Source organism: Perissodus microlepis, chromosome 16 (assembly GCF_051167445.1).
Source record: "Perissodus microlepis isolate ML-2025 ecotype Zambia chromosome 16, ASM5116744v1, whole genome shotgun sequence".
Taxonomy (NCBI): domain Eukaryota; kingdom Metazoa; phylum Chordata; class Actinopteri; order Cichliformes; family Cichlidae; genus Perissodus; species Perissodus microlepis.
In genome coordinates, this window is record NC_140476.1 from 25,201,312 (window position 1) to 25,229,247 (window position 27,936).

Consider the following 27,936-nt stretch of genomic DNA (forward strand, 5'->3'; position numbering starts at 1 on the left):
CCTGGGAACACTCTCTACCACTTTTAAAACGAGGCACAACTGTAAACAGCTATTCACAATAATAACTTTACGCTCTGTTGTCTCTCAGAGCCTTTTAAGCTGACGCTGTCAGCTCTGGGGCTCTCCTTATAAGTTCAAAGGGGCAGGCCGAGTGTGACGTAGCGGGGTCAAAGGTAATTTTGTACGTCGGCGTGGTGGTTTGGCGCCAGCAAATTTCGCGGGGTAACGGCACAAGACACAGAAAAGGAGGCTGAAATAGGAGCCATTAAAAGCTGCACTTCACAGAAAACAATCCAGACAGTGAAGCGTGGTGGCCGCTGAAGTGAAGCTTATTTGCTGCCGTCGGCGCTGTGTATGTGTCCCTTCTCATAACTCCGACCTAGGTGAGCAGTAAGTGTCAGCAGCGGGGACGTGCTGTGTGTGTTGGCTGAAACAACCAAACAAACAAACAAACAAGCAAGCAAGTGTAAACAGTCGTTTGCTTAGCCATGCAGGTTTGTGTTCTTGTTAGTGAGGCTAAATAAGGGCAGATGAGCAGGGACGTTTTAGCCGCAGCGTCGTCTGCCTGTGTGTGCGCCGGCGCGAAGGCAACTTTGCTAGCCGGAGACTCGACGTTTAGCCTGCTAGTGCTGCTAATTTGTTAAAGCTAGTTAGCAGGCTGCTAATTGTTCAGTCACGATTCAGAAAATACGTCCAGAGGTTTTGATGTGTCAGTTCAAAATAGTTGCTCTATTTGTGTAGGATCCAGCAATGGCATTAGTAGCGAGACACTGCCAGACTGTTTTGGGAGGCGTTTACATCGCCAGCTAAAACGAACATGTGTCGCAAGCCTGTATTTGAAGCCCATTCTTCACTGTGTTACAGCTGTATCTACAGTGGCGGGTGATCGCAGCTTCACCTACTTCTCACTGAGGTACGTAAATGCATCTTTTTACTTGTGTGATTATTTTGCAATGTGACAGTTCTGGGGTAGAAGCCCGCTGTTATAAACAGCTAGCTTATGCAGTGTGAACTATTCAGACAAGGAAATTGCCCCCCTTCAACCCCCCAGCACACATATAGACACACAAAAACTAAATTCAAGTGGAAATCATCACTAGTACTAACGATGGAAAATTAGATAATTGGGATAAAAAAAATATGTCAGAATATCAGTGATGCAAATATATGGCATTGACTAATATCTCCAGATATGGCGTCTGCCAGTGTTGTGTCACAACTGTGCCAGTTACAAATTTAACTTTGTATAATATTTATTAACACATCCAAACCCAATATCTAGATGAATGGGAGATGTGTTTACAGATGTGTTAGTAAAGAAATAGGAATTAAATGTGCGTTCTGAACGGAAATGTTTATTTTATGTATTTGTGTGTAGTTTTAAAAATTAAAAAACAAAAGCTAAAAACTAATCTCCATATAGCTGGAGGGCAAACACAGTGTGTACGTACCCTCAGGTGGTAAATGAGAAACGTGGTTGAAGAGAGACACAGTGGATTGGATGTTGCTGTGGTTTAAAGACAGTGAATTTGATAAACTCCAGAGTCAAACAGAACAACAGACGTTTGGTTTAAATTAACTGGGTGAAGATAAACCTGCACTTTTGGGATTTTATTACAACTGTGAGTCTGATTTCTTCTTTTTCCATTGAATTCTGACTTGAGCTGCCACTAGGCTGCACTTTTCAAGAAGATTCTGATCTAGGGTGCATAAACTCTGGACAGTCTATTACAGGGCAGTTCTATAAAAGTTTATTTTTATCCATTTTCCTCATGTTTCTCCTCCTTTTCTGCTCCTCCTCTTTAAGGGCGAGAAGGTGAGTAATAATGATGGCGACGGCAGGGCCTCTGAGCAACTCCAGCTTCCTCCCTCTCCTCGAGTCTCTGGAGGACAGCACTGCTGGACAGTCAGAGCAGACAGATGCCTACCTCACCATCGCCAAGTAAGTTACGAGCCCCGGTATGTCAGAGTTTGACGTTAGTTAGGACTAGACCACAAGTGACAGAATATCCTGTTGTTGCTGTACAGTCGGCTCAGTGGAGAGGAGGGGCGCCAGTTCCTCCCTGCAGTTGAAAAGCACTTTTCTCGCTTGGGTAAAGCCATCTTGGTGAGTCTTCTGTGCACAAAATTGTCGGAAACTTACATTTTCCATGCTTATATTTAAATTTTAAGCCTTATTTTCTTATGCCACTTCCAGGCTCACATAACTAGTCCAAATGCTGAGCTGAGCCAAGCTGCCTTACAAGCCTTGGGGTTTTGCGTATACCATTCTCATGTTGTCTCTGGAGTGTCAGGTAACTTCATGTGTACATCAGACAGCATTTGTGTCTTGCAACAAAGAGAGAATTTAATTGCACCGAGAAATGTTTGTCCTTCTTGTACATATGACAATAAACGCTTTGAATCTTGACATCATCACTGCAGATCTGACTTGGCCAGATGGAACTGTTATTTTTGTTTGTTTTTTGCAGAAGTCTTTGCAGCGGAAATACTTTCAGCACTTTGCTTGCTGGTGTCGAAGGCGACTGATAAGAACACTTGCACCAGGGCATTGTGGGTGATTTCCAAACAGAGCTTTCCTGCAGAAGAAGTTGCTAAAAAAGTGAGCAGCACCTGAACCTTATGTGCTACAATTTCAGAAAGCATCGCTGTTACTGAAAATGTTGTCAGGTCAACACTGCTGAAAACGTAGCAGTGATTTCAGGAGCAGAGGCGTTTCCAAAGCTGCTGTATTGATCCGTGTTGCTTCTTCTACACTCAGGTGCCGTCCATACTGGGAACACTGGAGAGCGTGTGGAAAAGGGAAGACATCCACTCTGTGGTAATGGAGCATGAAGCCTTGAATGTCATAATCAGGTAAGATTTATTTGAAACCAGACTTCTGGATAACCAGAGTATTTTATTCTGCCCTGTTTTCCTTTAATCATGCTCTGTGGGACATTCTCACTTTGGGTCGAGGGAAATGTCACACAAAATGGAATATTAACACTCCCTGCAGCTTTCTAAAATAAGTCATTTTACATGATAATGAGAAATGGATTACATATTTTATTTGAAACCCCCAGCATTGCTTTTTAGTCTGGATAAATAGAAGTTGCCAATGTCCTTTCTTTAGTTGTCACAGCTCTTTCATGTTAGCCTCTGGTGGAAGAAAACACATTTGCTTTTAGTGCTATTGCTTAGTGTAATATGAGTTAGAATACTAAGCGTCTGTTTGTGAACAGATGTTGGGCAGGTAAATTGTGCATTTTGTTCCCCTGCTGTGGAAGGCATGTCAGGGGCCTTTGGCATAGACCAAGAAACATTCTTTCTAATGGCCAGCAGAGGGCAAAAAGTCCAGCTGTGTAGAAGTGTGGCAAAACAATCATTATGAACACTTTATGGATTCAGTTGCTAGTTTGAATTCCTTATATGAATACACATACTTAGTCAATAAAGCTCATTCTGATTATTGATTACAACATGAAGGCAATTTTGGAACTTGTGGTCTTCATTATGGCCAGAAGGCCAGAAAAAGAGGAGTATAGCTAAGGTTGATTGGCGACTTACTGCCATATGAGCATGCATGCATGAGCGTGTTCCTCACTTACTTAGTCAGAGCTACCCCTCACTCTTCACATCCAGTTTCAAAACGCTAATATGGCATTGGCCACACAAAGAAGCTTCACAGTGGGACTCTGTGGGGACCAGAGCTCTGACTGCAGCTGATCAGCTCTCGCTGAAGTGCTTCACAAACCTTTAGCCAACTCCAGCAGGGAGAGAAATTACACATTTTGGATAATGAATGTTCCCCCAAGTCTGATGTTACAGCAGTGGTGGTACTCTCCATTGGTGCAGCTTTCATTTCAGATCTAAAATTCTAGATTGTGTCATTCCAGATTTTATTGGTCAGCTTGTCTTGTTTGAAAGTGTGGCCTCTTTTGTGTGATAAGTACTGCACATGGACAGCTAAAATATTTATATTGGAAAATGAGATGGGGCTCTCTGTCCTTGGTGTTTATAGGATGCTGGAGCAGGTGCCCACCCAGATGGGCGAAGGAGCAGTACAGTGGGCAAAGCTGGTAATCCCTCTGGTGGTCCACTCTGCATCAAAGGTGCGTCTGCGGGCCGCCGCAGCCATGGAGATGGGCATGCCCCTTCTACTGGAAAAGCAGAATGAGGTGTCTGCTGTTATTGAAACAATGATGTCCACAGTGAGTAGTCTAACGTCTCTATGGAGTTTGATGCTTGGTGTTGCTTGTGCTGAACACCTGTCCAGATGAAAAGGGAATTGTAATAATCTCTGCTCAACTGTCTTTGTGTCTTCATAGAAACTGATACCAGAACTGCAGAAACTTTTCATGTCCAAGAACGAAACCAATGTCCTGAAGCTGTGGCCTTTGTTTGTGAAACTGCTTGGGAAGGTAAAGTCTGTATATTTGGTCTCTGATATTTAAATAAATGAGTGTAACTTAGGAGTCATTGCATCCAGAAATTCTGAGAAAGGCCTGTTGGGTTTGCTTAAAACTTTGGAATTCCTTGTTCTTTTTGAATGATAAGAATGGCCTGATCAGCCAGGTTAACTGTCTCCTGCACAGCTGCTGCACAGAGGAGGTCCCTTCATCAACTCTCTCCTGCACCTGGAGGAGCTTGGTTTCCGCAGCTCGTCTCCTACCATTAAGAAGATCGCCTTTCTTGCCTGGAAGAGCCTCATTGATAACTTTGCTCTGAATCCAGGTGAGCCCCATTACACTCATCCTGTCTTTAATAGGAAGTTCAGTGGTCAAACTGAAATCTTAAACCTATACCCTTGGTGCTCCCGAAGACATCTTGTGCAGTGCCAAACGTATGAAGCTCCTGATGCAGCCGCTCACATCCATCAATGTCAGAACAGAAGCCCTGCTGCTCACCAAGGTGGAGGTGTGGTGGTACCTGGTGATCCAACTGGGGCCCAACCTGTCACCCAACTTTGATCAGGTTAGATTCCCAGTTTGTTTTTTCTAAAAAAACAAAAACAAAGATTATTTCATAGAGTTAATTTTCTTCCTTGCAGTTCTGCTTCTGTGGCAGAGTGGACTGGCTGCAGCGCCACACACTTGTCACACTGATTTGCTCTGTTCACAGTAAACTTGGTCATACATTATCCCTAATTCTCTGACTTTGTGCGATTTTAGTGTGTGATTGCAGTCACTGGTGAAGCTATAGGGTAGTTTTTCTCAGTAATTAGTCATGTTTAAAAGGTACTGCAGACTTAAGCTAATTGACACTGCGGTAATAACTAGAGGTTTGTTATAAGTGATTTAAAAGTGTTTAAATGTAGGACAATTACAGTAAACAGTCAGACATCCTGCACTGTGCTTATTTATTTATTTAAATGCACCTTATTCCAAATTCTTTTATCAGTTTAACTTTGACCAGTCTAAGATGAGCTAACCTTCAGTAGTACCACAGTTGGGAACTTAGCCCTCTTTCAGCAGTAGATACTAGTCCTACTTTAATACTTCATATGCATCATAGCTGTATAATAGTGTAATCAACTCTTTGGGTTACATGCTGCTATGAGTCAATATTTAGACATCTTGGTAACAGAGTTTACTTCAACAGTGAACAGTCACGGAGGTCCTTTTTTTTTCTTTCTTTTTTTTTTAATAATTTTATGTAACAGTACTGCATTCTTCTTACTTCTTAATTCATGCAGACACAACTTTATTTCCATCTACACCGAGTTTACTAGCTTGTCAGTTTTTCCTAATGTGTGAGTGAAGTGTTTCTGTGTCTCTCAGGTTTCTGTACCTCTGCTCCAGTGCACAATCGGCTCCGACGCTTCCTCTTCTATACCAGGCACTCCTTCCAGAACTGTCGCTCAAAATAGCGCTGCTGTTCCTGGTACACCCAAGACTGGTACGGTTACTCCTCCACATGTAATGCACTAATCCAGCTTACACAGACACTGATGTAGTGTTTGTTTCGGTCTGCAGCAAGTGCTCCAGGCTTCAACAGCCCAGCCAACACATCTCGGATGAGCCTGAACTCCAGCATCCAGCTCGCCTCCTCGATACCGTCGATTCAGCTGCTTGGACTAGAGATGCTGCTGCACTATTTTCGAGGTCCAGAGGTTGTTGCGACTGCAGCAAAACGCAAACTCATCCTGAGTCTCGGTGGGTCAGAGTCACATGTTTTCTGCATTAGCCTGCTTTATAGTTGTTCCTTCAGGCTCCACACAGGGAGGTGCAGAGATAAACACACTGTTTCTAAAGAATACGCCTTTTAAATTTCAAATATTTTTTCTGTTTCATTTTCTCCATTGCTCTATGTCCAGTTCCATTTTGGTCTTTTTTTTCTGGCAATGGGGCCACAGGGAAGAGAAAGTGTTTTACTGTAGATGCGGAAATGTCCCAGAAATGCTCATGTTTCTGCAAATCTGTCTCCAAGTGCAAATTTAAAAAAATCATTCACAGGAACACAGACAAGAAGATCTCATCCAGTTTGGTGTTTAAAGAAGTACTTGAGTTTAGTGTGTCTCCTCTATACCTTTTAATTGTTTTTCTTTGTAGAGCCCCTGAACCACCCGCTCCTCTCTGGTGCTTCCTCCTTTACTAAACATGCTGCTGTGCTCATCTCGAATACCAGAGATGGCTTCATCAACATCGGAAAAGATGCTCCAGGTAAACCTCACAGAAACATCCACTGACTGACATTCACCTCGACTTTGATTTGGAGATGAATTTTCAAAACTAAATATATTTGAATGCATTAGAAGAAAAATGGCATTTTGTCACCAGTGCTTATTCACACTGGTCCAAACAAAGCCATTGCTGCTTTCAGGCGTGATGCGGAACTGATGCATCATTTTGGCTGTAAAAATTGAGCCTTGCCACTTGTAAATGAGTCAGAGGGCTTTTTTTCCCCCTTAATGTTGTCACTGGTAATCCTGATGTTAATGAGGAAATCTTTTTAAGATGAGGAGTTGGAGAAAGGAAGTAGTGTTAGGGCGACAGACTGCTAATCATGTAGGTCTGTGATAAGAGGTCTAAAAGTTCTTTGTCACAGACTGTTGAAGGATTTGTTGGAAAATAGGGTGACTGATTACTTAAACCTGAAACCTGCTCTCCTAAGTCCATATAAACATAAGCTTATAAGCTCTTTTCTCCTGCAGAATCTCTTCTGACCCTCATATGGACAAGTCTTGTCCGGTTTGTTTCCCTGACCATAGAGTCAAGTAAGTAGTGAAGGTACCTGATTGATTTGACAGTGGAGCTGACTGGTTTGTGTGTAATGTTTATGGTGGGATAATCTAAAATGTTTAATTCGTTTGCATGTATTTATTTGTCTCGTTAACAAATGTAAGTTAGATTTGGTAAAGAAGTAACAAAGCATGGAGAAAGCTGCGGGAGCCTTTATGCACACAGACTTTAGTAATCATTCATCTTTGCTGGCAAAACTGTGGCAGTGATTATCTGCAGACATGAAATAAGCAGACAAACAGAAATGTCAGCAGTTTCCACTGCTCTTTGTTTTTGTTGTAGTTAAATAACTAATCATGGGTTAAATTTCTAGTTGTGTTGTGGCTGCTGCTCAGCAGGGTGGGCTCTTAAAGTCATGGGTCTGACCTCAAAGCGCCACATAGAGCACTCAGATTGGGTCTGAGCTTTGTTCCATGGGAGGACGAGCGAGACCTCACCGTCCTCTTCTGCCTGACCCTGTCACATCTCATCATCAGTTTAAGTTGGAGCGTTCAGGTCTTCAGTCTGGACTGCTGTGACAAGACTACAATTCTGAGGGGCTCTGTCCCCAATGATGACTCTCCTCTCATCTCAAGCAGAGCCTGAAAAGACGACAATATTGATGTTGGACTCGCTGCTGAATAATACTTGTGCTCTGTCGTTAGGCAATAAGAAGGAGCGACAGGGAAGCGAAGTACTGACACTGATGCTTCAAGCTCTGCAGAGTATCATCGCCTCAGAATCTCTGCCTGCAGACAGAGTCCTGGTAAGGTTATGCAGAAAGCTTTAAGACTGACTCACTTACTGAAAATTTAACTAGAATTAGTCTGTTCATAAGAAACGCAGAGCTTTACAGACTGTCACTTATAGAAATGGTTTGAGAAGCAGAACCAAAGGATAGGTTTTTGTCAGATTGTATCATTCCTTGAGTTGTTTCTGATATTGTTAGCTTTTTACCTGTTTTAATGAATCAGAATACTTTATTAATCCCGAAGTAAATTATAGGTTACAGCAGGCAGCACGCTAATGGCACATGCGCACTTACAGAGGAATCTTCTGACCAAACTTTACACAAACATCACATTGGGAAGTCATGTCAGAAAGGTAGGCTGATAGGAAAAGACAACGAAAATACATAACATGAGGTGAGAGGAGGAGAAAAAAAAAAACTCCACTCAGACTGAGCTCCTAATGGGAGAACAGTTTGAGAACAGAAAAAAAAACGCCCCAGCACAAAAAGCACATGACTGTCAATACACCATAGAAACACAAGACAAGCAACAGGGGTGGGTAAGGGTGAGAGAGAGCCGGTGTAGACAGCGCATCCGGTCCTGCAGCATGTCTGCGCTGGACATCTGCCCCGGGAGGGGACAAGCATCGAAGGCGTTTGGAAAGGGAGGGGGGATGAGTGTGTGTCCAGAGTTCAGCTGAGACGGTGTCCTTCGCCCTGCCAGGCTAAGTAAACAATCTTCCAGCCAACCCAGGTGGCCTTGCATAGGATAGGAAGAAACAGTCTATGCACAGTCTGTTATCAGGGTGTTTTTGTTCGGCTCCAGCCTTGAGACCACAGCTGGCGCCGAAGTGGTAGCTGCATGAAATGATGGTGGTTTTTACATTGGTGCGAACAACTCATGTGAATTTCAAAGCTGTTCTAGCAGTCCGACACTGGTCTCTCAATCTCCCGTTGGAGAGCCGTGAGCTTCTCCATGATGTTATCAGTCTTTCGCTCAAAGAGCAAATTCCGAGAACTCACAACCACCGTGAGCTTCTCCAAGATGTTATCCAATTTTCGCTCAGCGGTCTTATTCTGAGTGTTCACGGTTGCCTCAAGCTTCTCCAAGATCTTATCCGTGCTGCGTTCGATGAGCCCATTTTGAGAACTCACGACTTGTCCCATCGTTTCAATCACAGCGGGCAGCCTTGTGGGGTTTTGAACAGCTGATTCCGTTTTCTTTAATCTTCGATAAGCCAGGGCCGAGCCAGCTCCGATCAGCAAGAACCCTGTTATCATGGTTCCGAACAGGTAGATGTCTTCGATAGACAGTCCCGCCAGGCACTGGGCTGCTTCTTGAGGTGTTGGGTCTGATTCAGTGCTCAGAAGTTGTTACTGCACTGACTGTTTTTTTTTTTTTTTTGTGTTTTTTTTTTTTTTTTTTTTTTTTTCTTCTTAACCTTAGGTTCTGTTTGAAGCCACAGTGAAAGGAATTCCTCAGAGAGTTCTCAGTTCTGCATCTTATCAAGTGGGCAAGATGGACGTGCTAAATGTGAGTGCTTCATGGTTCAACGATTAGCATAGCTCCACGGAAGTGCTTACACAGAATGTTGCTTAAATGTTGTTTAACTCCTCAGGGAACACCTGCTCTCTTCCTCATCCTCCTCCTCTACGACAGCAGCATGCTTCCAGCCTACGTTGAGGATGAGAGGTGGGTCTACTACTTAGTTTGATTCTCATTCCACAGGAACACAATAAAAGATACTGGTAACATCTTGTGCATTACTTCCAGTAATTTTACTGAAAACTGTATAAACTGGCGGGGGGGGGAAACAAGACAGTTGGTCACTTAGTCAAGACCTGCTACAAATGGTAAATGAACTGGTTCTTGCATAGGGCTTTTCTACTCTTCCTGAGGACCACACATACAAGCCCTTCTATGATTAAGTGCCTTCTATCTACCATGAGAGCTGAAACGGCTCACCTGGCTCCTTTCAGTGTTGAGGAGAAGAGGCTCTACTTTAAGTCTTGAGTCCCAGCCAACATTCGATGGAAAAAAAAAATTTCCTTCTTTTGAATCTGAGACCTCCATTCTTTTGCTCACCACTCAGAACTCGGGACCACAGGTGAGGGTAGGAACGTATTAGACTTCTAAATTGACTGGGGCGGCATCCGCATCACTGCTCCAGTCCGTCCGTCAATCTCACGCTCCATTCTCACCTCACTGGTATACTTAAAACCGCTCCACCTGGGGTAGTTACTAATCCCTGACTCAGAGTAGGCACGTCACCCTTTTCTGGTCTCAGCCTTGGGAGGCCCAACAGTCACTACAAACAAGTCCGACTTACTGGTGGCAATACAACACAAGCTCTCGCTATGGTTGAACAGGGATCTAATGACCATAATGGGCCAGACACCCCATACTCCTGAGGCACCCTCCACAATGTCCCATTGGATGCTCCTTTCCTGTTGTGTCCTCCTGTGGAGGCATCAGTACAAGTAATTATAACCACCTAAATTCAAATGAAGTGTACAATAATTTTTCAGCCTGTCAGCCACTTCCTCTATCTGCCGGTGGTACTTACCGTGCAGGCGCTTGTCCTTCTATGATGGTTCCTCCTCTTTCTTCAGTTTATGCTGCCTGAGTTATTCACTGAACGTGCAGCTGGTTGTGGCCATCTTCCTGATGTATTCGTGGCTGTTCATCGTCTCATCCTGGACCGTGGTACTGGCACTCACTAGTCCCTGGCCTCCTTCCTTCTGCTAAGCATACAGCCTCAGGGTGCTGGACTTGGGGGTGAAACCCTCCTTGCATGGTAAAGAGCTTCCTTGTCTTGATGTCAGTGGGTTTGATTTCCTCCTTTGGCCAGGTTATTATCCAAGCAGGGGATCACAGGGCAGGGCGTAGGTGTTGATAGCCTGGATCTTGCCTAGGGACCCTTACTGGATACAGACCCCACCCCGATATCCAGTTGCTTATCTATTAGATATCTATGTATGCACACACTCTCATCTTCTTTGCTTAATGCATTGCCTCCTGAATCTGTCTGCAGGTTTTATCACTGCCTTCAAACGCTGGTCAACTGTGGACTGTCAGGTCCAACCTCCCCTCTAGCATTTGCAGAATCGCTGTTGGGTGCCATCAGCCGCAGTGCCACGTCTCTGCAGAACAAGGAGCAGCTGCTGAGAATGTGGAGCGTGGTCGTCAGCTCCCTCACTGACATCGTCACACAAGTAGGAGCGGGATTATTGACAATCACTGCTGTTGTTTAATAGGGACATTTAAAAATCTTTGTTTCACTTTGTCTGCAACAAGTCAACTTTGAGAAGACAATATTTTTACCTGTCTGAATGTTGAAGTTTTAGTGCAGATTTTAGAGGCTTGTTTGATCGGCAGAGGGGTTCTAAGCAACACATTAGCCTGCTTTATAAAGTGGAACACAGGCACCGTGTGTTACTTTTTTTTGAGGACTGGAAGCAGCACTGTTTAGATAAATGTAGGGGATAAACTAGATGGGGCCAACAGGGCTCTAGAGTGCGACCAAATTTTTCAGTGGTGCGACTTAAAAAAAATTAAAAAAAAAATAAAAAAAAATTTGGTTGCACCTGTGCGACCAACTGGTCGGGTAGCAAAAAAAAAAAAAAAAAATCTGCAACCTTCCCTGTGGTCAACAACAGACACACATTATGCCCCTATCGTGGACTAAACCAATCAGAGATGGTAAGGGGCGGGACCTCTCTGATTGGCCGTGGTCCAGTTGAAAGTGCAGGTGGAAGTGGGAGGTGAGTAGCTTGAATAAAGCGATATCAATTCATTAAATCCTGAATCGACTTTTAAATATAACTGTGTTTTGCCAGAAACGCCAGATTCTCAGATTAAAGCTCACAAAACCATTTCAACAACAACCAAACAGCAAATGAGAGCAGGTACACGGATTCCACACAAAGACGTAAACACAGAACGGAACCGACGCATCAGAATCAACTTTGTCTTTCTCGGCTTTCTCACCCGACCGCCCGTAGACGGACACGCTGTTGGAGCTTAGCGATTCTGATGCGTCCGGTCCGCGCTGTGATTACGTCTTTTTGCGCTGATTCTGAGCTGCAGGTTTTGTCTCTCTCCAACCAAAATTCACCGAGCCAGCAGCAAAAGAAGCAGCAAACTGCGCTTCACATTTGATCAATGTCGTCATGAATTTTGCTGTTTTGCTTCCACGACAATTAAAATCACACTCCATGCACAGCTAGCTCTCTCTCTATCTCTCTCTGTACTTCAAGAACAGTTTCCCGTCTCCAATCTCTGTTTTCTGTATTATTCATTCGCTTATTACCCACCAGTCTACCGCTGTTTACAGCGCTGTCTTTTTCTTTTTTCACTTAAATGACCTCGGACAAGAAAGCCTATTTTTTCTGTTGTTGAATACTGAAGAAATTTAAACTTTATATGCAGAACATTGTAGAATATTTTTAAGGTTATCTGCTATAAAAAGCCAGACCAGGAAAATCTCTTTCATGTTTTTCTGTGTTTTATTCTCAGTTACTTTCACACAAAGGCATCTGCTGTGATGTTCACAATTCTGATGAAGTCAGTACTGATAAATGATCAGAATTATAATATTTCTGACTGTCTGAGGCTAAGCTGAATCGAATCGGGACTTTGAAAACCGGAATCGAACGGATTATAGAAATCAGTGATGATACCCAGCCCTAGTGAGCAGCCTAGGCACGACAGAAGTGGATGTAGCTGTAATAGGAAAAGAACTATTGCTAACTTTTCTGTTAAGTTAAGGCCTGATCCTTCTGAAATTCATAGCCAGTGCTCTGACACTGTGCTTTTTCAGCATTCAAAGATTGATGACACCGTGTATCCAGAAAAACAAATTATATTATATAAAAAATTTGTGTGCGCCTAACTTTTGTGCCGGTACGCCTAACTTTTTAAAGTTAGGCGTACCGGTACGCCCATGGCAAAAAGTTAGTCTAGAGCCCTGGCCAAGGATAAACTCTGACACTAATGATACTGATACAACTGCCAAAAGCATGTTTAAAAATGATTACTTTTGATAGGGTCAAGGTTATTTAGTATCCTTTCATAATATCATGATAGTGTTAGTTTTTCTACCTGTGTCTGTGTGGTTTCTTCCAGCTTCCTCCCACAGTCCAAAGACATAGACAGAAAAACGCAACATAATTCTCCAAAGCTGGAAGCAACTTTAGGGTTTGCTGATAAGGGAAGATGCACCGTGGTCCTAAACACTACAGATTACCATACAAAGATCACTACTCTCCTCAGTGACAACAATACCTACGAAGCCTTAAAGCGAGACCCCACAAGCAGCTACAAAAAGAAAGTTATAGCTTGCCTTCAAGACTTTGAAAAGGACAAAATTATTGACCGCCTTACATATCACCGCCTTTACCCAGGGGATGCCATACCCTGCATCTACGGACTTCCTAAAATCCACAAGGAAGCTGTCCCACTCAGACCCATAGTCAGTAGCATAAACTCAGCCACTTATAACATTGCTAAACACCTTGCTACCATCCTTGCTCCTCTTGTGGGGAACACCCCACACCACATCAAGAACTCCACCGACTTCACTGACAAGGTCCAGAAACTTACCCTGGATCCAGATGAAACCATGGTGTCCTTTGATGTAGTCTCTCTCTTCACTTGCATACCCACCACGGAGGCCGTGGAGACTGTCAGAAAACGACTACAAGAAGACAGCTCCTTGGAGGACAGGACCAACTTCACACCCGATCAGATTTGCACACTGTTAGACCTCTGCCTCACCACTACATATTTCAAATACAACGAAGGCTTTTACAGACAAAAACATGGCTGTGCCATGGGCTCCCCCGTGTCACCTATTGTAGCCAACCTTTACATGGAGGAAGTGGAAAGGAAGGCTCTTGGCTCTTTCAAAGGAAGAGTACCCAGCCACTGGTACAGATATGTGGACGACACCTGGGTCAAAATCAAGACACAAGAAGTGGAATCCTTCACTGCGCACATTAACGCTGTGGATAAAAACATCAAGTTCACCAGGGAAGACACAAAGGACAACTGTTTGCGTTTCCTGGACTGCGCTGTGCACATTGAAGAGAACGGCAAACTCAACATCGAAGTTTACCGGAAGCCCACACACACGGACCAGTACCTCCTCTTTGACTCCCATCACCCTTTGGAACACAAACTTGGAGTAATTAGGACCCTACACCACCGGGCAGAACATGTTCCCTCTAAGCCTGAAGGAAAAAAGAAGGAACACACACATGTAAAGGAAGCACTCAAAACGTGCGGCTATCCTAAACGGGCGTTCTTAAAGTCAGCAAAGAGGCACAGAAAAGAAGATCAGACACCAGCGAGGGAGGATAAGAAGGACAGACGCAACAACATTGTCATCCCCTATGTAGCCGGTGTATCAGAAAAACTTAGGAGAGTTTTCTCCAAGCATGACATCCCGGTGCATTTCAGACCCAGCAACACGCTCAGACAAAAACTGGTTCACCCGAAAGACAAAAAGCCAAAACACAGACTTAACAATGTGGTGTATGCTGTACAGTGCAGCGAGGAATGCCCAGACCTCTACATTGGGGAGACCAAACAGCCACTTCACAAGCGCATGGCACAACACAGAAGAGCCACCTCCACAGGACAAGACTCAGCAGTCCATCTGCATCTTAAGGATAAAGGACACTCTTTCGAGGATGCCAATGTTCACATTTTGGACAGAGAGGACAGATGGTTTGAAAGAGGAGTGAAAGAAGCCATCTATGTCCACTGTGAGCGACCATCTTTGAACAGAGGCGGGGGTTTACGACACCAACTCTCTGCCATCTATAATCCAGTTTTGAGATCCCTTCCCAGACGCCTTAACGCCCACTCACATCCTGGGCCATCTGACCTCAGGAATTCGCATGATAAGGTGGGGCCAGGTTTCACAATGAACACACCCGAAACTCTGGCTGATTGGGACCCACACCCAGTTTCACACCTTGGCTCAGGCGATTAGAGGATCATCAGGGGGTCCTTTTGTCCCTCTGTGGGGGGAGACTCCCACTAGGTTTATATCTGGGACTCTCCACCATTTGACCTTAGAACTGAAGAAGCTTCTCGGATGAGAGGTGAAACGTCTTCAAGTAACTTAAAGAAGTCCAGACGCTTTTCTTTGCAAGCTCCTTTGACTACGATGACCTGGATGACTGAGAACCTTCACAGACAACTTTAGGGTTTGCAGTGCAATGGTGGAAACCCTGAGTATGAAGAACAAAGCCTTGCTTGGTGGCCCACTTATTAATATATGGATGTAGAAAAATGCAAGTTTAAGACCAAATAACTTTAGAATATACACCGCGTTCCAAATTATTATGCAAATTGTGTTTAAGTGTCATAAAGATTAAATAAGTTGTTTTTCAATTAAACCCATGGATGAAATTGTGTCTCAGGGCTCGTTGGATGACTAAACTCAATCTTGGACACCTGTGATCATTAGTTTGCCTGGTGAGCCCAATTAAAGGAAAAACTACTGAAGAAGGATGTTCCACATTATTAAGCAGACCACCATTTTCAAGCAATATAGGAAGGAAAAATGATCTCTCTGCTGCTGAAAAGCGTGAAATAGTTGAATGCCTTGGACACGTAATGAAAACCTCAGATATTTCACGAAAACTTAAGCGTGATCACCATAATGTAAGAGATTTGTGGCTGAGTCAGAGCACACATGGGTTCGTGCCGATAAAGGCACAATGAGGAAGGTTTCTGCCAGACAAATGCATCAGATTAAGAGAGCAGCTGCTAACAAAGCAGCAAACACATATTTGAAGCTGCTGGAGCCCTGCGAACATCAAGGTGTAGGATCCTCCAGAGACTTGCAGTTGTGCATAAACCTTATATTTGGCCACCCCTAACCAATGCTCACAAGCAGAAACGGCTGCCGTAGGCCCAGAACTACATGAACACTAATTTTCAAACAGTCCTGTTCACTGATGAGTGCAATGCAACCCTGGATGGTCCAGATGGATGCAGTGGTGGATGGTTGGTGGACAGCCACCATGTCTCAACAGGGCTGCAACGTCAGCAAGGACGTGGTGGAGTCATGTTTTGAGCCAGAATCACGGGAAGAGAGCTCGTTGGCCTCTTTTGGGTCCCTGAAGGTGTGAAAATGACCTCTGCAAAGTATGTGGAGTTTCTGACTGACCACTTTCTTCCATGGTAGAAAGAGAAGAACTGTGCCTTCTGCAACAAAACCATCTTCATGCAAGACAATGCACCATCTTGTGCTACAGCGAACACCTCTGCATCATTGGCTGCTATCGGCATAAAAGGAGAGAAACTCATGGTGTGGTCCCCATTCTTCCCTGACCTCAATCCTATTGAGAACCTTTGGAGCATCCTCAAACAAAAAAATAAGAGGGTGGGAGGCAGTTCACATCCAAACAGCAGCTCTGGGAGGCTATTCTGACATCCTGCAAAGACATTCAAGAAGAAACTTTCCAAAAACTCACAAGTTCCATGGATGCAAGAATTGTAAAACTGCTATCAAATAAGGGGTCCTATGTTAATATGTAGCTTTGACCTGTTAAGATGTTTTTGATTGAAATAGCTTTTGATTTCAGTAAAATTGATCTACTAATGCTGCAAATTCAACAAATGACCATTTTCAATTCTCTACTATCTATAAAATGTTTTGAAACTCTGTGCGTAATAATTTGGAACAGTGCATTTTAAGTTTATTATTTTTGAAAAACATACTTTTTCATTGGCAGTTTTGTTGAGTAACATTTGAGTTATACTCTAATGGTTGATGACTTGAAAATTATGCTGACTGTCATTTGAATCGACTATTTAGGAAAATCGGAGAAAAACATCATTTGCATAAAAATTTGGAACGCAGTGTAAAGGTTTTTTTTGTACCTTAACGTTCTGTTAAAGTCTTATTTAACAAATGTAGCACCAGCGTTTAACTTCCTTTGACTCTTTTATTTTGACAGACTAATGAAGTGAACCAAGGTGACGCTCTGGAGCACAACTTCAGTGCTATGCACTCTGCCCTGATGCTCCCCATTACACATCTCTTACACGGCACACCACTGCCACAGGTCTGGTGCAAATGGAACAACCATAAAGAAATAACAAAGTCATGCTTTCCATTCAGTCCGCTTCAATGACCTCATTCTCATCCCTTTAATTTCTTCAGCTGGCTCAGAAGTCGATGCTTTCTTCATGGTCCAAACTCTACAAAGTATTTGCTTGCTGCTCTGCATTGGTGGTCACAGCTGAGGAGAACATCTGCTGCGAGGAGCTCTGTGCAAAGATGGATGCTGCAATAGACAGAGAAGCCCTAAGGGTGAGTACATGGTGACGTATAAACAGCTTTACATAGAAGCTTTCCAGCCGAGTATAACAACCTCAAACCTAATAAACATGACTTTATTTCATGTTCCATAACAAATATGGACAAAAAATAAACATTTTCAGAGATGTGAATATTTGGAAAATAAGCTGATTCATCAATCTGTCATGATTTAAGAAAATTCCACAGTGGTGAGAATATTGCTTGTAGCCTTTAGAAGAACTCTAATCTGACTCTGATCCTTCAGGTTCCTTCGACGTGTAATGCTGTTGCCAGTATCCTCCATGTCATGGTCGAGTGTGTGGACTTCTCTCCGTACACGCCTCAGTTTCAGCAGAAGCTTAAGTGTAAGAACTGAAACGAGCTTTACTTCATCTTTTATACAAATTACACACATGCACTTAGTTTCTAACCCTGTCATTTCTTCCAGCCCCCCATACTCCTGTGAATTGGATGCGAAAGAGGAATAAAGCCCTGGGCAACCTGTCTATGTTCCAGTCCCTGCTGGTACAGTGTTTAGAGGTTTATCTGGAGGACCCTGAGACTTCCTCTGAGGCAGTAGGCTCGGCCCTGCTGTCCGTCCTTTCTGCTCTCTTCACCAACCTCGTTCTGGCAAATGTTGTCCAGGAGGCTCTGAACTCTCTGATTCATCCCCTCACTCTCCTTTATAAACATGCAGCCAGTGAGCCATCCAAGTTCACCTCACAGCTTCTGGGAAAGGTGGGCTCCTGATCAGCTGACCAAGTAGGTTTTTAGCATTTATCATTTTAGGGTTTAGTTTTAACGTCTGTCCTTTTCTCTTCCCTTCCTACAGTTGGAGAAGCTTCTTGGTGAGGTTTTCAACTGCTTGCAAAGCCGTTCCTCTCTGGCCTACAATGATGAACTCCTGGCTTTGCTCTCTCCTCTGCTTTGTGTGGTGTTTCCGCACAAGAACAAGCACCTCCGCACCTCAGTCACCCAGTTCTGGAACTCCACCTTTGCCAATGCAGTCAGCCTCACGTATCCTGATGAGATGAGGTGATTGTCTTCATTAATTTTTTTTTTTTTAATGAGTTCACAATTTTTATTGCATTTAAAAACTACTGCTGTGGAAAACAAATACTCCTACAGAGGCTCCTAGTCCCTGCAGGGGCATTCCTATGGTTTTAAGACTCTAATGTCGCTAATATTACCCTAATATTTTTTTAAATAAACACAGGCCAGTACTGAGCCAGGTGAAACAGAAGACCCCGATCATTCTTCCTGGCTTCGAGGTCGTCAGTTATCCCGATGAGCTCAGTGGACAGTATTCAGTGAGTTGCCCTAGTTATCTTTGTTTTTCACTTTTGTGATTTCAGCTTTATTCAGCACTTTCTCTCTGTCTCTGTGTTCAGAGTGAGAATTCTCAGTTGGAGACAAAGCTCAGCGGGATGCCGGTTTCATCTGTGGGGAAGAGGGACTCACTGCTGGGAAAGACTGCTGAGCTGAAGGAGAAGAGCTCAATGAAGACCAACAAGCCAGTTTCTGTAATTTTAGAATCAAACTTGATAATTTCCTGAGGGACATGTTGGATGAAATAAACACATTGGGGGGGAGAAAAAAAAGACACAATTTGAGCCTCAAATTAACCAGCCAGCTTATCCATATTGATTTGTTTAGATACTCATATTAAAAACACAACATCAATTAGACATGTTATAATTAATAATCCCTTATTGTCGCCCTTAATCGCAAAACTGATTTCTTCTGTTTCCCTTCAGACAAAACTGGACTTTGGTTCACCCAAGCCACCCCGCAGGGAGGTCCTGGAAGAAGAGGCATCCATCGACTTTGTGTTCATTCCTCCTGAGGCGAAGGAGAGAGTTCTGACAGAGCATCAGAAAGAGGTGAAAAGGACTAAAAGGTCAGGTTTCCCCTCTTTAGCCTGTTTTCATTTGCTCATTTGGATTTCACATGATTGTTTATGTAAAGCAAATGCTTTTTGTTAAAGAGTTGACATTCCTGCCATGTACAACAACCTTGATGCCTCTCTGGATACCACGGCCTTCACACAGTACACACAGAGCCAAGAAGACTCTTTGTAAGTTCTCAGAATCACAATAAATCCCTGCTCCCTAACTATAAAACATATTCAGAATTAACAGAGAATTTATTTATATTTTCCTCCACAGGGACAAATTGCCAACTGAGCAAGTCGATGTTGTAAACAAAAAGACTACTGACAAGGTAACAAAACACACAACTCCAGTCGGGTTCAAAGTTCCAAGTCTGCTCTTGGGGGAGGGGATCGATTCGATGTTTTTGATTTGTTTGGACAAATCAAATGGACACTTTTAGTTGACTACATAAGCTAACAGCAATGAGTACATACAGAGATAACATAGACATTGTTTTGTTCTTTTCTATAGGCACCAATCAGCTCAACATTGAAACCAAACTGTGCAATTGCCAAATGAACACTATATAGATATATTGATCAGTTAGTTCTGGTGTACATCTGTAGAGAGAGTTGATAACGTTTATATTTTTGTTTCTTTTACCTTACTCAGATGGACACTGAAAAAGAAGATGCTGAAATTCTAACGAAAGAGACTCAAGACTATGCCAGCCCAACAGATGCAGAGAAGTTGACAGAAAATGGCAAGCAGCAAGAGAATATCCCAGAGTGTGCAGATGTTTCGATGGAAGAGCATGCAAAGAGTGACGATAGGGGTGAAGATGTAGACAAAGAGTCTAAAGAAGGCACAAGCCCTAACATCTCTCCCTCATCCGATTTGGTTTCAGGGACTCCCCAGAAACCCAACAGTCGTCGTCAGTCTTTCATTACTTTGGAGAAGTATGTTGAGGGAAAACCCGCCAGCCCCAGCACTGCGTCCTCATTTACAGGCCCTCTTTTAAAGATATCCAATAGCCAAGAACCCTCTAAAACCAGCAAGACATCAGCCTCTCGGGATTCATCTCCTGTCACTTGTCCAAACTCTCAGGATTCCCAATCCATTCAGACAGGAAAATCTAGCTCTCAGTGCTCAGTTAACAATGCTGACGAGTCCCCTCGAAGACCCAAAGACTGTAGAACAAAAACTGAGCCCGTAAAGCTGACTGAGAGACTGTCTAGTGACTCAATGGAGGATGAAAATGTCATCCCAGATACACAGACTGAAATGGAGAGCACGAAAATACCGCCTATTTCACAGGAAATAATTCCCTCAAGTCAGGAAGAGGAATCTCAATCAGCGCTGGAGGATTCTCAGTCATCTCCAAGTCAGACATCTCCCAGTGAACCCAGACGATCTGGACGCCAGAGAGTCAGACCTCAGCTCCCTGGAGAGGACCCTGAGGAACGGGAAGCCAAATACTCACATGTCAAAAGGAGACGTTCTGGAGAAGAGCCTATCAGTGATTCTCCAAAGTCTCTGATGCAGAGCAGACCAAACACAAGAAGTAAGCAAGCTGCAGAGGATACCGGTAGAGAAGGATTGCGCTCAAGAGCTCAGAGGGACTCGGGTGAGTCGAGCCAAACCAATTCTCAGGGTAGAGCTCGCAAGAAGATCAAACTGAACACCAGTTCACAGGAGTTACTTGATAAACCTGGACGTAAAAGGAGAAGCACCAATGAGTCCAGCCAAACTGATTTAAGATCAGACAAGCAGTCTAATCATGAAAGCCAATCACAGGGTGGGCTTAGTCAACAGAGCAAAGCATTCAGTGATGAAGATGGATTGGAAAAAAACGTTTTGCCTGACACAAAGGAGTCTTGTCAAACTGCCACAGATGAGCAAGTAAACCACATTGAAAAAGACAAGGAGTCAGATACAGACTCCCAAGCAATCATTCTTTCTCCTCAAACTGGCGGTGAGTCCCAAAAGTCAGAAAACAATGGCGAGAAACCAAAGGACTCTGAAATGGTTATTTCTTCACCTCAAGTTAAAGGCCAGTCGCAGGAGTCTGAGCCTATTGGAGACGCCAAAAAGGATTCTCAAGTTGTCACTACTTCTCCAACTAATAAGTCCCAAGTTGGCTCAAGCACGACAAATATTTTAGGCAAAGAACTACTCAAGGATGAAGACAACGAACTAGAAAGTAGAGAAGACTCTCAAGTGATCACACCTTCATCTACTGATAGCCCCTCTAAACGTAGATCAAGAAGAAGTAAGGTATCATCTGAAGTGTCAGAATCTGAAGACAAAAATGACGATACAATTTCATCAGGAAGGCAAATGAGGTCTAATTCTCACATAACAAATTCTGTAGTCAGCCAGGCAGACGCTCGAATTGGAGGAAGGACTAGAAGGAGCAAGTTATTAGAGGAGCAACTAAAATCAAGTCCTAGCTCTACACCAGAGAGTTCTCAGTCATTAGATCTTTCCGGTTCAGAGTCCTCTCAAGGCAGGGGCAGATATTCCAGACGAAGGTCCTCTCCAGCGTTAATGGCAAGTATGGAGTCCTCAGAATCTGAATCCTCTGAGGTCAGAGAACACTCAGTCATTCCCAAAAAGAAAAGAGGGAGGCCCAGAGCATCACTTCAGAGACTTCTTGCAGTCGAATCGAAGGACACTATTGAGAAAGATATGGAAAAGGTTGACACCGATGCCTCTCAGGAGTTGGATAGTCAAATCACCGAAGCAAAAGATGTCACTGATTTGGAGGAATCAAAAACCCAAGATTCACCTAGTTCTGAGTTGATCCAGCATACAAATACAATTGAAGCTCAAAGTAAAGAAGAGTTGCCAATGGAAGTAGATGATGTTCTAGGTCCAGAACCTCAAGCTGATGACTCAAAGCAAAGGACTGTGCCAGCTAGTGAGACAGAGCAAAGAGACTCTGAAACAAATGGTGATGATTCCACCACACAAAATCACACAGGGGACTTGGAAATGATTGAATCTGTCGAAGTGTGTAATGAACAGACACTTGCACCTCCTAATGAGGCAACGCACAGTGTGCAGGTCAGGGAGTCACCAGAGGAGAAAGCTGATGAAGTGGTGACAGAAAAACAAATGTTGGATTTAAATTCAGATCCCCAAGGACCTCCTGAGGAGAACACGGACACGCAAATGGAGAGTCTAAAAGTTACTGGTGACCTTTCTGAGGAGGAACAACATGCTGCTTCAATTCAGCATTCAGAGGCCAGTGCTGAGAAAGAGACCACACCACCACAGGAGAATGAAAAAGATGATCAAAGTGAGATTGTGGAGGATGAACAGAATACTGCCAACACTGATGCTTTGACTGATGTTTGTAAGACTTCATTGCAATCAGAACCTACAAGTAAAGGCGATTTTCTTGATTCTCCAGTGAAACAGAAGGACCTGGAGACTGTAATGGCTCCAGATATTGGACATAGCCCCAGCAGTGGCAAGACCAGAGGTACCTGGTCTCCTTCTGCTTCACCCTCTACCAGTATTCTTAAGAAGGGCCAGAAGAGACCACTGGAAGTGGACACTCCTTCACCTCTTGTTAAAGTGAGTGATGAACACATTTTGGTAAAATGTATTTCAAATGAACATTGGCTTGAAATATTTGTAACTTTTTTTTTTGTTGTCGACTTGTAGTCCAGGCGTGTGTCCTTTGCTAATCCAATCCAGCAGCAGGAAACTGCAGACGACATCGATCGTCGTAGCCCAGCCATCAGAACCAGCTCACCTAGAAGGTCAAGGGTTACTAATATTCCACAGCCAAAGGTATGTTTGAGCATCAGTGTTTGTAATTGCGATATTTTACAACCATGCAAACCCTGACGGTCTTCTGCTTCTTTTAGCATGTCACTACTCCAACAAAGGGCTTGGTGATACTGAATCCTAGAAATCTTCACAGCCCAGGTTACAAGAGCTCCAAGAAATGTCTGGTAAGCACACAAATGTGATATTTCTCACCAGTAAGCTGCCACACACAAACAACATTTTAGCCCAGTGTGTTCTTTACTTCTAAAGCTTAGTTTCAGACTTCTGAAAAATACATGTGGCTTTTCTTTTGGATTAGATGGTGCCAGTTAGCTGCCCAGGTAGCATGCTGGCTGGTCAGGTACAAATATGAAAGAACTTTAATGTACCAATCAGATTTCTTCTTAAAGAAGTTCAGAAAGGAGTGCTGTTGCCATTGGAGATTATTAATACTCTGGTCTTTAATAGTTATTGATAACGCTGATCTCTCTTTAATGTCCCATCTCTCTCCCCTCATCCCCAACCAGACTCGGCAGATGTATTATTGTAGGGTCTTCACCTTCAAGCGACTGTTGTTGGGATTTGGCACTGTATAAATTGAATTGAAAAATGTAGCCTCAGGCCCATTTAGTACAGATGGATTTCAGTACCCGTCCTTAGTTTTGCAACTGGGATGTATCTTGAATAGGGCTGCCACAAACGATTATTTTGATAGTAGACTAGTCACCGGTTGTTTTTGCGATTAGTCGATTAATCAGATCATGCGTCCATTGGCCGTAAAACGTTCAGCTTATTGCACCAGCATGTGTCTGCTCTTATATAACTATCATTAGCTTACAGCTTTAAGTGTTTAAGGTATGTGCTAACTAAAAATAAAAACAGATGATAGTTTATTAAACTTTTAATGAAATTTGCAGATTGTCTCAGTGGAACTTAATAAACTCAGCGGTCTGCTCCTTGCTATCTAAAATATAACAGGACACTGGAGTAAATTTGATGTGCTGGGAGTTTGGTGTTCTCGCCGGCTCTAGTGAGCCTTGAACCCCGGCTAGCTATTGAGCTGGTGGGTAACAGATGTCTCAGAAAATGTCCGATCACTTTTGCAAATACGTGATGTCTTGATAAACCGAGAAGATATTTGAAGTTTACACAGCTACATTCTTGCCTGAAAATATGTTAAAAGTTTATTTTGTGACCCAGAAAGAGTAATAAGAGTAATATTAATGTAGCTGCCGCTATTGTTGGAAACTGGAACTGGCTGAGCTGCGCTATGAATTCTGGGATAGGTTGGGCCACGAAGTATACACCCCACCCATCCTTCAAATCTGGGGAAAAGGAGGACGCATTTGGAGGAGTCTTCAAATTTTCATGGCCTTTGTCGCGTTGCTGTAACGTAATCGGCCTACAAATGCAGTCTCTGAAGGATGTGGCCCCTGAATTTGGACACAGCTATGATACCGGACACAGCTTCTTCTTCTTCGGGGTTTAATGGCAGCTGGCATCCTTGTACATGCAGTGCTGCCATCTTCTGTTTCAGTCTGCTATCATACTCTTAAATCCTACTACTTATTCCTGCGTCTTTCTTGATCTTACAAAGCTTCAAACGACGCGTTGACTATTAAATTAGTCGTCGACGTAATTGCGACTAGTCGACTAATCGTGGCAGCCCTAATCTGGAATCCTGCATGAGGCTTCACTCATGTTTTTAGAATAATTTTTGTTGTTGTTTTCTTATCAGAAAGAGAAGGAATGACCCAAAAAACGCTGGCATAGGTCCAGAATTTCAGTCGCAGTAGCATTAACATGTTGATTATTCCAGCTTTACATAGGTATCAGACTTCATCCTAATGGTACATAGAACCTTTTTTGTCAGATTTCTGAAATGGGCCAGGAACCCCGACCTGTCTCCAGAGACTGCATCTACCCTGCCCTGGTTGGCTGCTCTACACCTGTGGAAGCTGTGCTGCCTCAGATTTCCTCTAACATGTGGTGAGGACAGCACGGGGTCACCAAAGGAAAATTTTGGTCAAATATTTATTCTCTGTTAATCTCTGACCAAAGTAACCAAGACTCATTTAACCTTCAATCTTCCTCATAGGTCTCGAGGTTTTGGGCAGCTTGTTCGTGCCCGAAACATTAAAACGGTCGGTGACCTGAGTGCACTGACTCCCAGTGAAATCAAGACTCTGCCAATTCGCTCCCCAAAGATCTCTAATGTGAAAAAAGCACTCAAAATTTATGAACAACAGGTACCTCAGTAGGCTAACACCACCCAGCACAAACACTAACATTACTGCAGCTTTTCCACATGTGCCTGATGTCTCACTGTCATTTTCCAGCGTAAAGGACGGGGCGGGGATGAATTGAAGAGCTTTGATGAAACAGAGATGATGACTTCTGAACTGGAAGAGACAAGTGTCCCTCGAAACGCAGAAGAGGATAAACCCTCAGGCGACACACTGGGTATGTAAAAATTGCGTATTACATCAGTGACAAGTTAATGTCCTGAGTGATGCCATGCTAATGATCTCTTGTGTAAGTGTTGATCTCTTTAGAATTATGTAAACAGAATTCCTCTTTGTGTTTGTAGCAACAGAGCTGGTGGACGAGCCTGTCTGTGCAGATGAGAGACTTGAGCAGGATGCCTCTGGGAATCTGACACCAGAGGTGCCAGATGGAGATGAGAAAATTGAATGCCAGCTACCCCAAGACAGTCTGTCATCAGAAATAGAGGCACTGTCCTGCAGAATGACACCACAGGAACTGAGCGTCTGCTCACCACAGCAGCTTGTTGAGATGCACGATCAGTTGGGAGGCATGATGAGACGTGTCGTGGTTGAGCTGCAGACTCGCCTTTGCCAGACAGACGGCAAACACTGAAAGGACTGAAGCATCAGACGGCTGTATCTGTTATGAAGCACACACCGAAGGGTTTCAAGGACTCTGCAACAAAAGATACAAATATTTGAGAAGGTTTAATGAGCCCATTGTACAAAGAAGATTTTAGGGTTTTAACTTAGTATCCCTTTGGGGGGGGGGGCGGTGGCGTTTCCCTCTTGCTTGAAGGACTTTTTAATAAATGCGAGCAACACATTTCACATCATCTCTCATGCTATGCTTGAGGTTGGGTTTATACATTTAAGAAACACTGAAAGGGAAGCACAGTTGCACAGTGATGATTTTTAATAGCTGCAGTCTCTGCATTTTACATTTAAACTTTCTCTGCACATTGTTTTAAAGGACTGAGACATTTATAAAGTAATTCAATGTTCCCCATGTGCAGCTGAAGCCTTCATGACTTGTTCATATGCTTTCCTCCCATGTGCCTATTCTACAGGCTGATAAATTCCTGTGTAGTGATGTTTTGTAGTTTCAGAGTTTCTTTGCCTTTTGTCATCTCACTTAAATATCCTGTTTTGTTTTGATTTGGTTTTTTGTTTTTTTTGTTTTTTTTTTTTTACGTAGACATTCAGCACTTCATTCTTTGTGATTTTTATTTTTTTTAATGCTTAAATAAAATAATTTGAATATGCTCATTAAATCCTTAAACAGGTCTACATCTCCTTCTGAAAAAGTACAAAGATATTCGGTGCATTTCTCAGTTTTCTTGACATGTCTCCATACTGTTTGCTGGTCACAGTAAAGTTTTCTGCGCAGATTGCTGACTTTAAACAAAAGTCATAGCATTGAAATATACCTTTAAATACTAGTACTGCTTGTTTTGCTTACCATCTGATTTCACACTTCCTTCTATTATGGGATCATAGCCGTTGATATGCTACTGTTATACATTATTGCCGTTATGGATTCAAAGGAGGAGAGGAAAGGAACACTCGTAAATCCATAATTTTCCAGCTCCAGTCTTGGCACAGGCATCATTTTAGTTTCTCCATTTGGATCAAACTGATCTGTTAATACGTGAAGTATTTTATCAATATGCCACACAGATGTGTGAATTAAAGTGAATGATCTCTGCTGTGTGCTCACGTTGTGTTTTTGATATCAGTCTTTGCTGGAAATTCAAAATGCATCCAATCAGCACCGTCACTTTGAGTTATTTCCAAGCACTTCTATCCACGTTGTAAATGTTTCCCTGTCCCTTTGGTGCCTGTTGCACCTGAAGCCCCTGTCATAGTACAGTGATGATAAACCCTGACACACCATAGTAGCCAGAACCCTAGAAAGAAGTTGTATATAAAAAAAAAAAAAAACCTAGTCTTCCTCATAATGCTCTTCCCTCAACCCTCTGTTCTTCTCTACAACAAATCAAATTACAGGTAAACACATCTGCCCCCTACACGACTTCACACAGATTCTAATCTAATCTCAGAAGCTAGTATACACTTTAATACACTCACTGTAATAGAACTTTAATGCCTGTTACAGGTAAACTAATAAGTTGGAAATTTGGTCTCAACAAAATGGCCATTTCGCAATCCTACTACTACTTGAGGCAGCTAAAATTACCGCCTGCGGGTTTATATTGGAGTCAATTGAGAACCCAGAGCATATAATAAGGACGTGGAAAGGTACCCTTTGCTTCAGTATGAGAGCCCTAGGGGTGCGACAAATCCCAGTATTTTACACGTTGGGAATGATAATGTTCTGGGTCCCTGTTTCTCCCCAGCTAGCTCACTCTTGGACATGTTTGTTGTTATTTTGTTTCCTCTCTTGCTCTCTCTCTCACTGCCTCCTGTCTGTCTGGGCAGAGCTCATTATGGGTTCCTGCCCTTGGCCCACGTACCTGGACTGATTATCACCAACTGCTGGTCATTGACCTAGTTTCCCTAGCAACTACTTGTGACTCAGAGCGTCTCAATGCTGGATCGTTGTACAACCTGAGTTTGTGTAGCCCCGGCAAATTCCTCATCTTATTTCCTTGTGATTCTCTAGCTTTTTTCTAACTATTTGTCTCTGTAAATAGATTCCCTGGACCTGCCCCTGTAACCTGTCCCAGATTCCCGAGTTCGGCTGAGTGCCATGGAGTGAGAAGGAGTCAGTGGCAGAAGAGCAGTGTGTGTAAA

At 43.3% G+C, this 27,936-nt stretch overlaps 1 protein-coding gene across 5 annotated transcripts; it reads left to right on the forward strand.

Annotated features, from left to right (window-relative positions):
- The first annotated feature begins 156 nt into the window (after positions 1 to 156).
- Positions 157 to 26,886, forward strand: rif1 (replication timing regulatory factor 1). 5 transcript variants are annotated; one of them, XM_084907869.1, is made up of 37 exons: positions 157 to 383; positions 865 to 913; positions 1,808 to 1,942; positions 2,029 to 2,107; positions 2,198 to 2,294; positions 2,472 to 2,602; positions 2,762 to 2,856; positions 4,004 to 4,193; positions 4,311 to 4,403; positions 4,578 to 4,716; positions 4,805 to 4,956; positions 5,763 to 5,880; positions 5,958 to 6,137; positions 6,534 to 6,644; positions 7,136 to 7,198; positions 7,868 to 7,968; positions 9,380 to 9,466; positions 9,552 to 9,625; positions 10,968 to 11,148; positions 16,912 to 17,019; positions 17,118 to 17,267; positions 17,521 to 17,620; positions 17,704 to 17,993; positions 18,088 to 18,290; positions 18,472 to 18,565; positions 18,647 to 18,778; positions 19,013 to 19,155; positions 19,243 to 19,332; positions 19,424 to 19,478; positions 19,802 to 22,433; positions 22,548 to 22,714; positions 22,805 to 22,933; positions 23,011 to 23,097; positions 24,786 to 24,901; positions 25,011 to 25,161; positions 25,252 to 25,375; positions 25,503 to 26,886. In XM_084907869.1, the coding sequence occupies exons 3-37, from the start codon at positions 1,827 to 1,829 to the stop codon at positions 25,790 to 25,792; spliced, it is 7,068 nt and encodes a 2,355-aa protein (XP_084763995.1). In that variant the 5' UTR covers positions 157 to 383; positions 865 to 913; positions 1,808 to 1,826; the 3' UTR covers positions 25,793 to 26,886. The 5 variants fall into 5 exon arrangements, with proteins under 5 accessions (XP_084763995.1, XP_084763992.1, XP_084763991.1 ...); XM_084907866.1 differs by having other exon boundaries at positions 157 to 390; positions 19,802 to 22,714; XM_084907865.1 differs by having other exon boundaries at positions 19,802 to 22,714.
- The last annotated feature ends 1,050 nt before the right edge of the window (positions 26,887 to 27,936 follow it).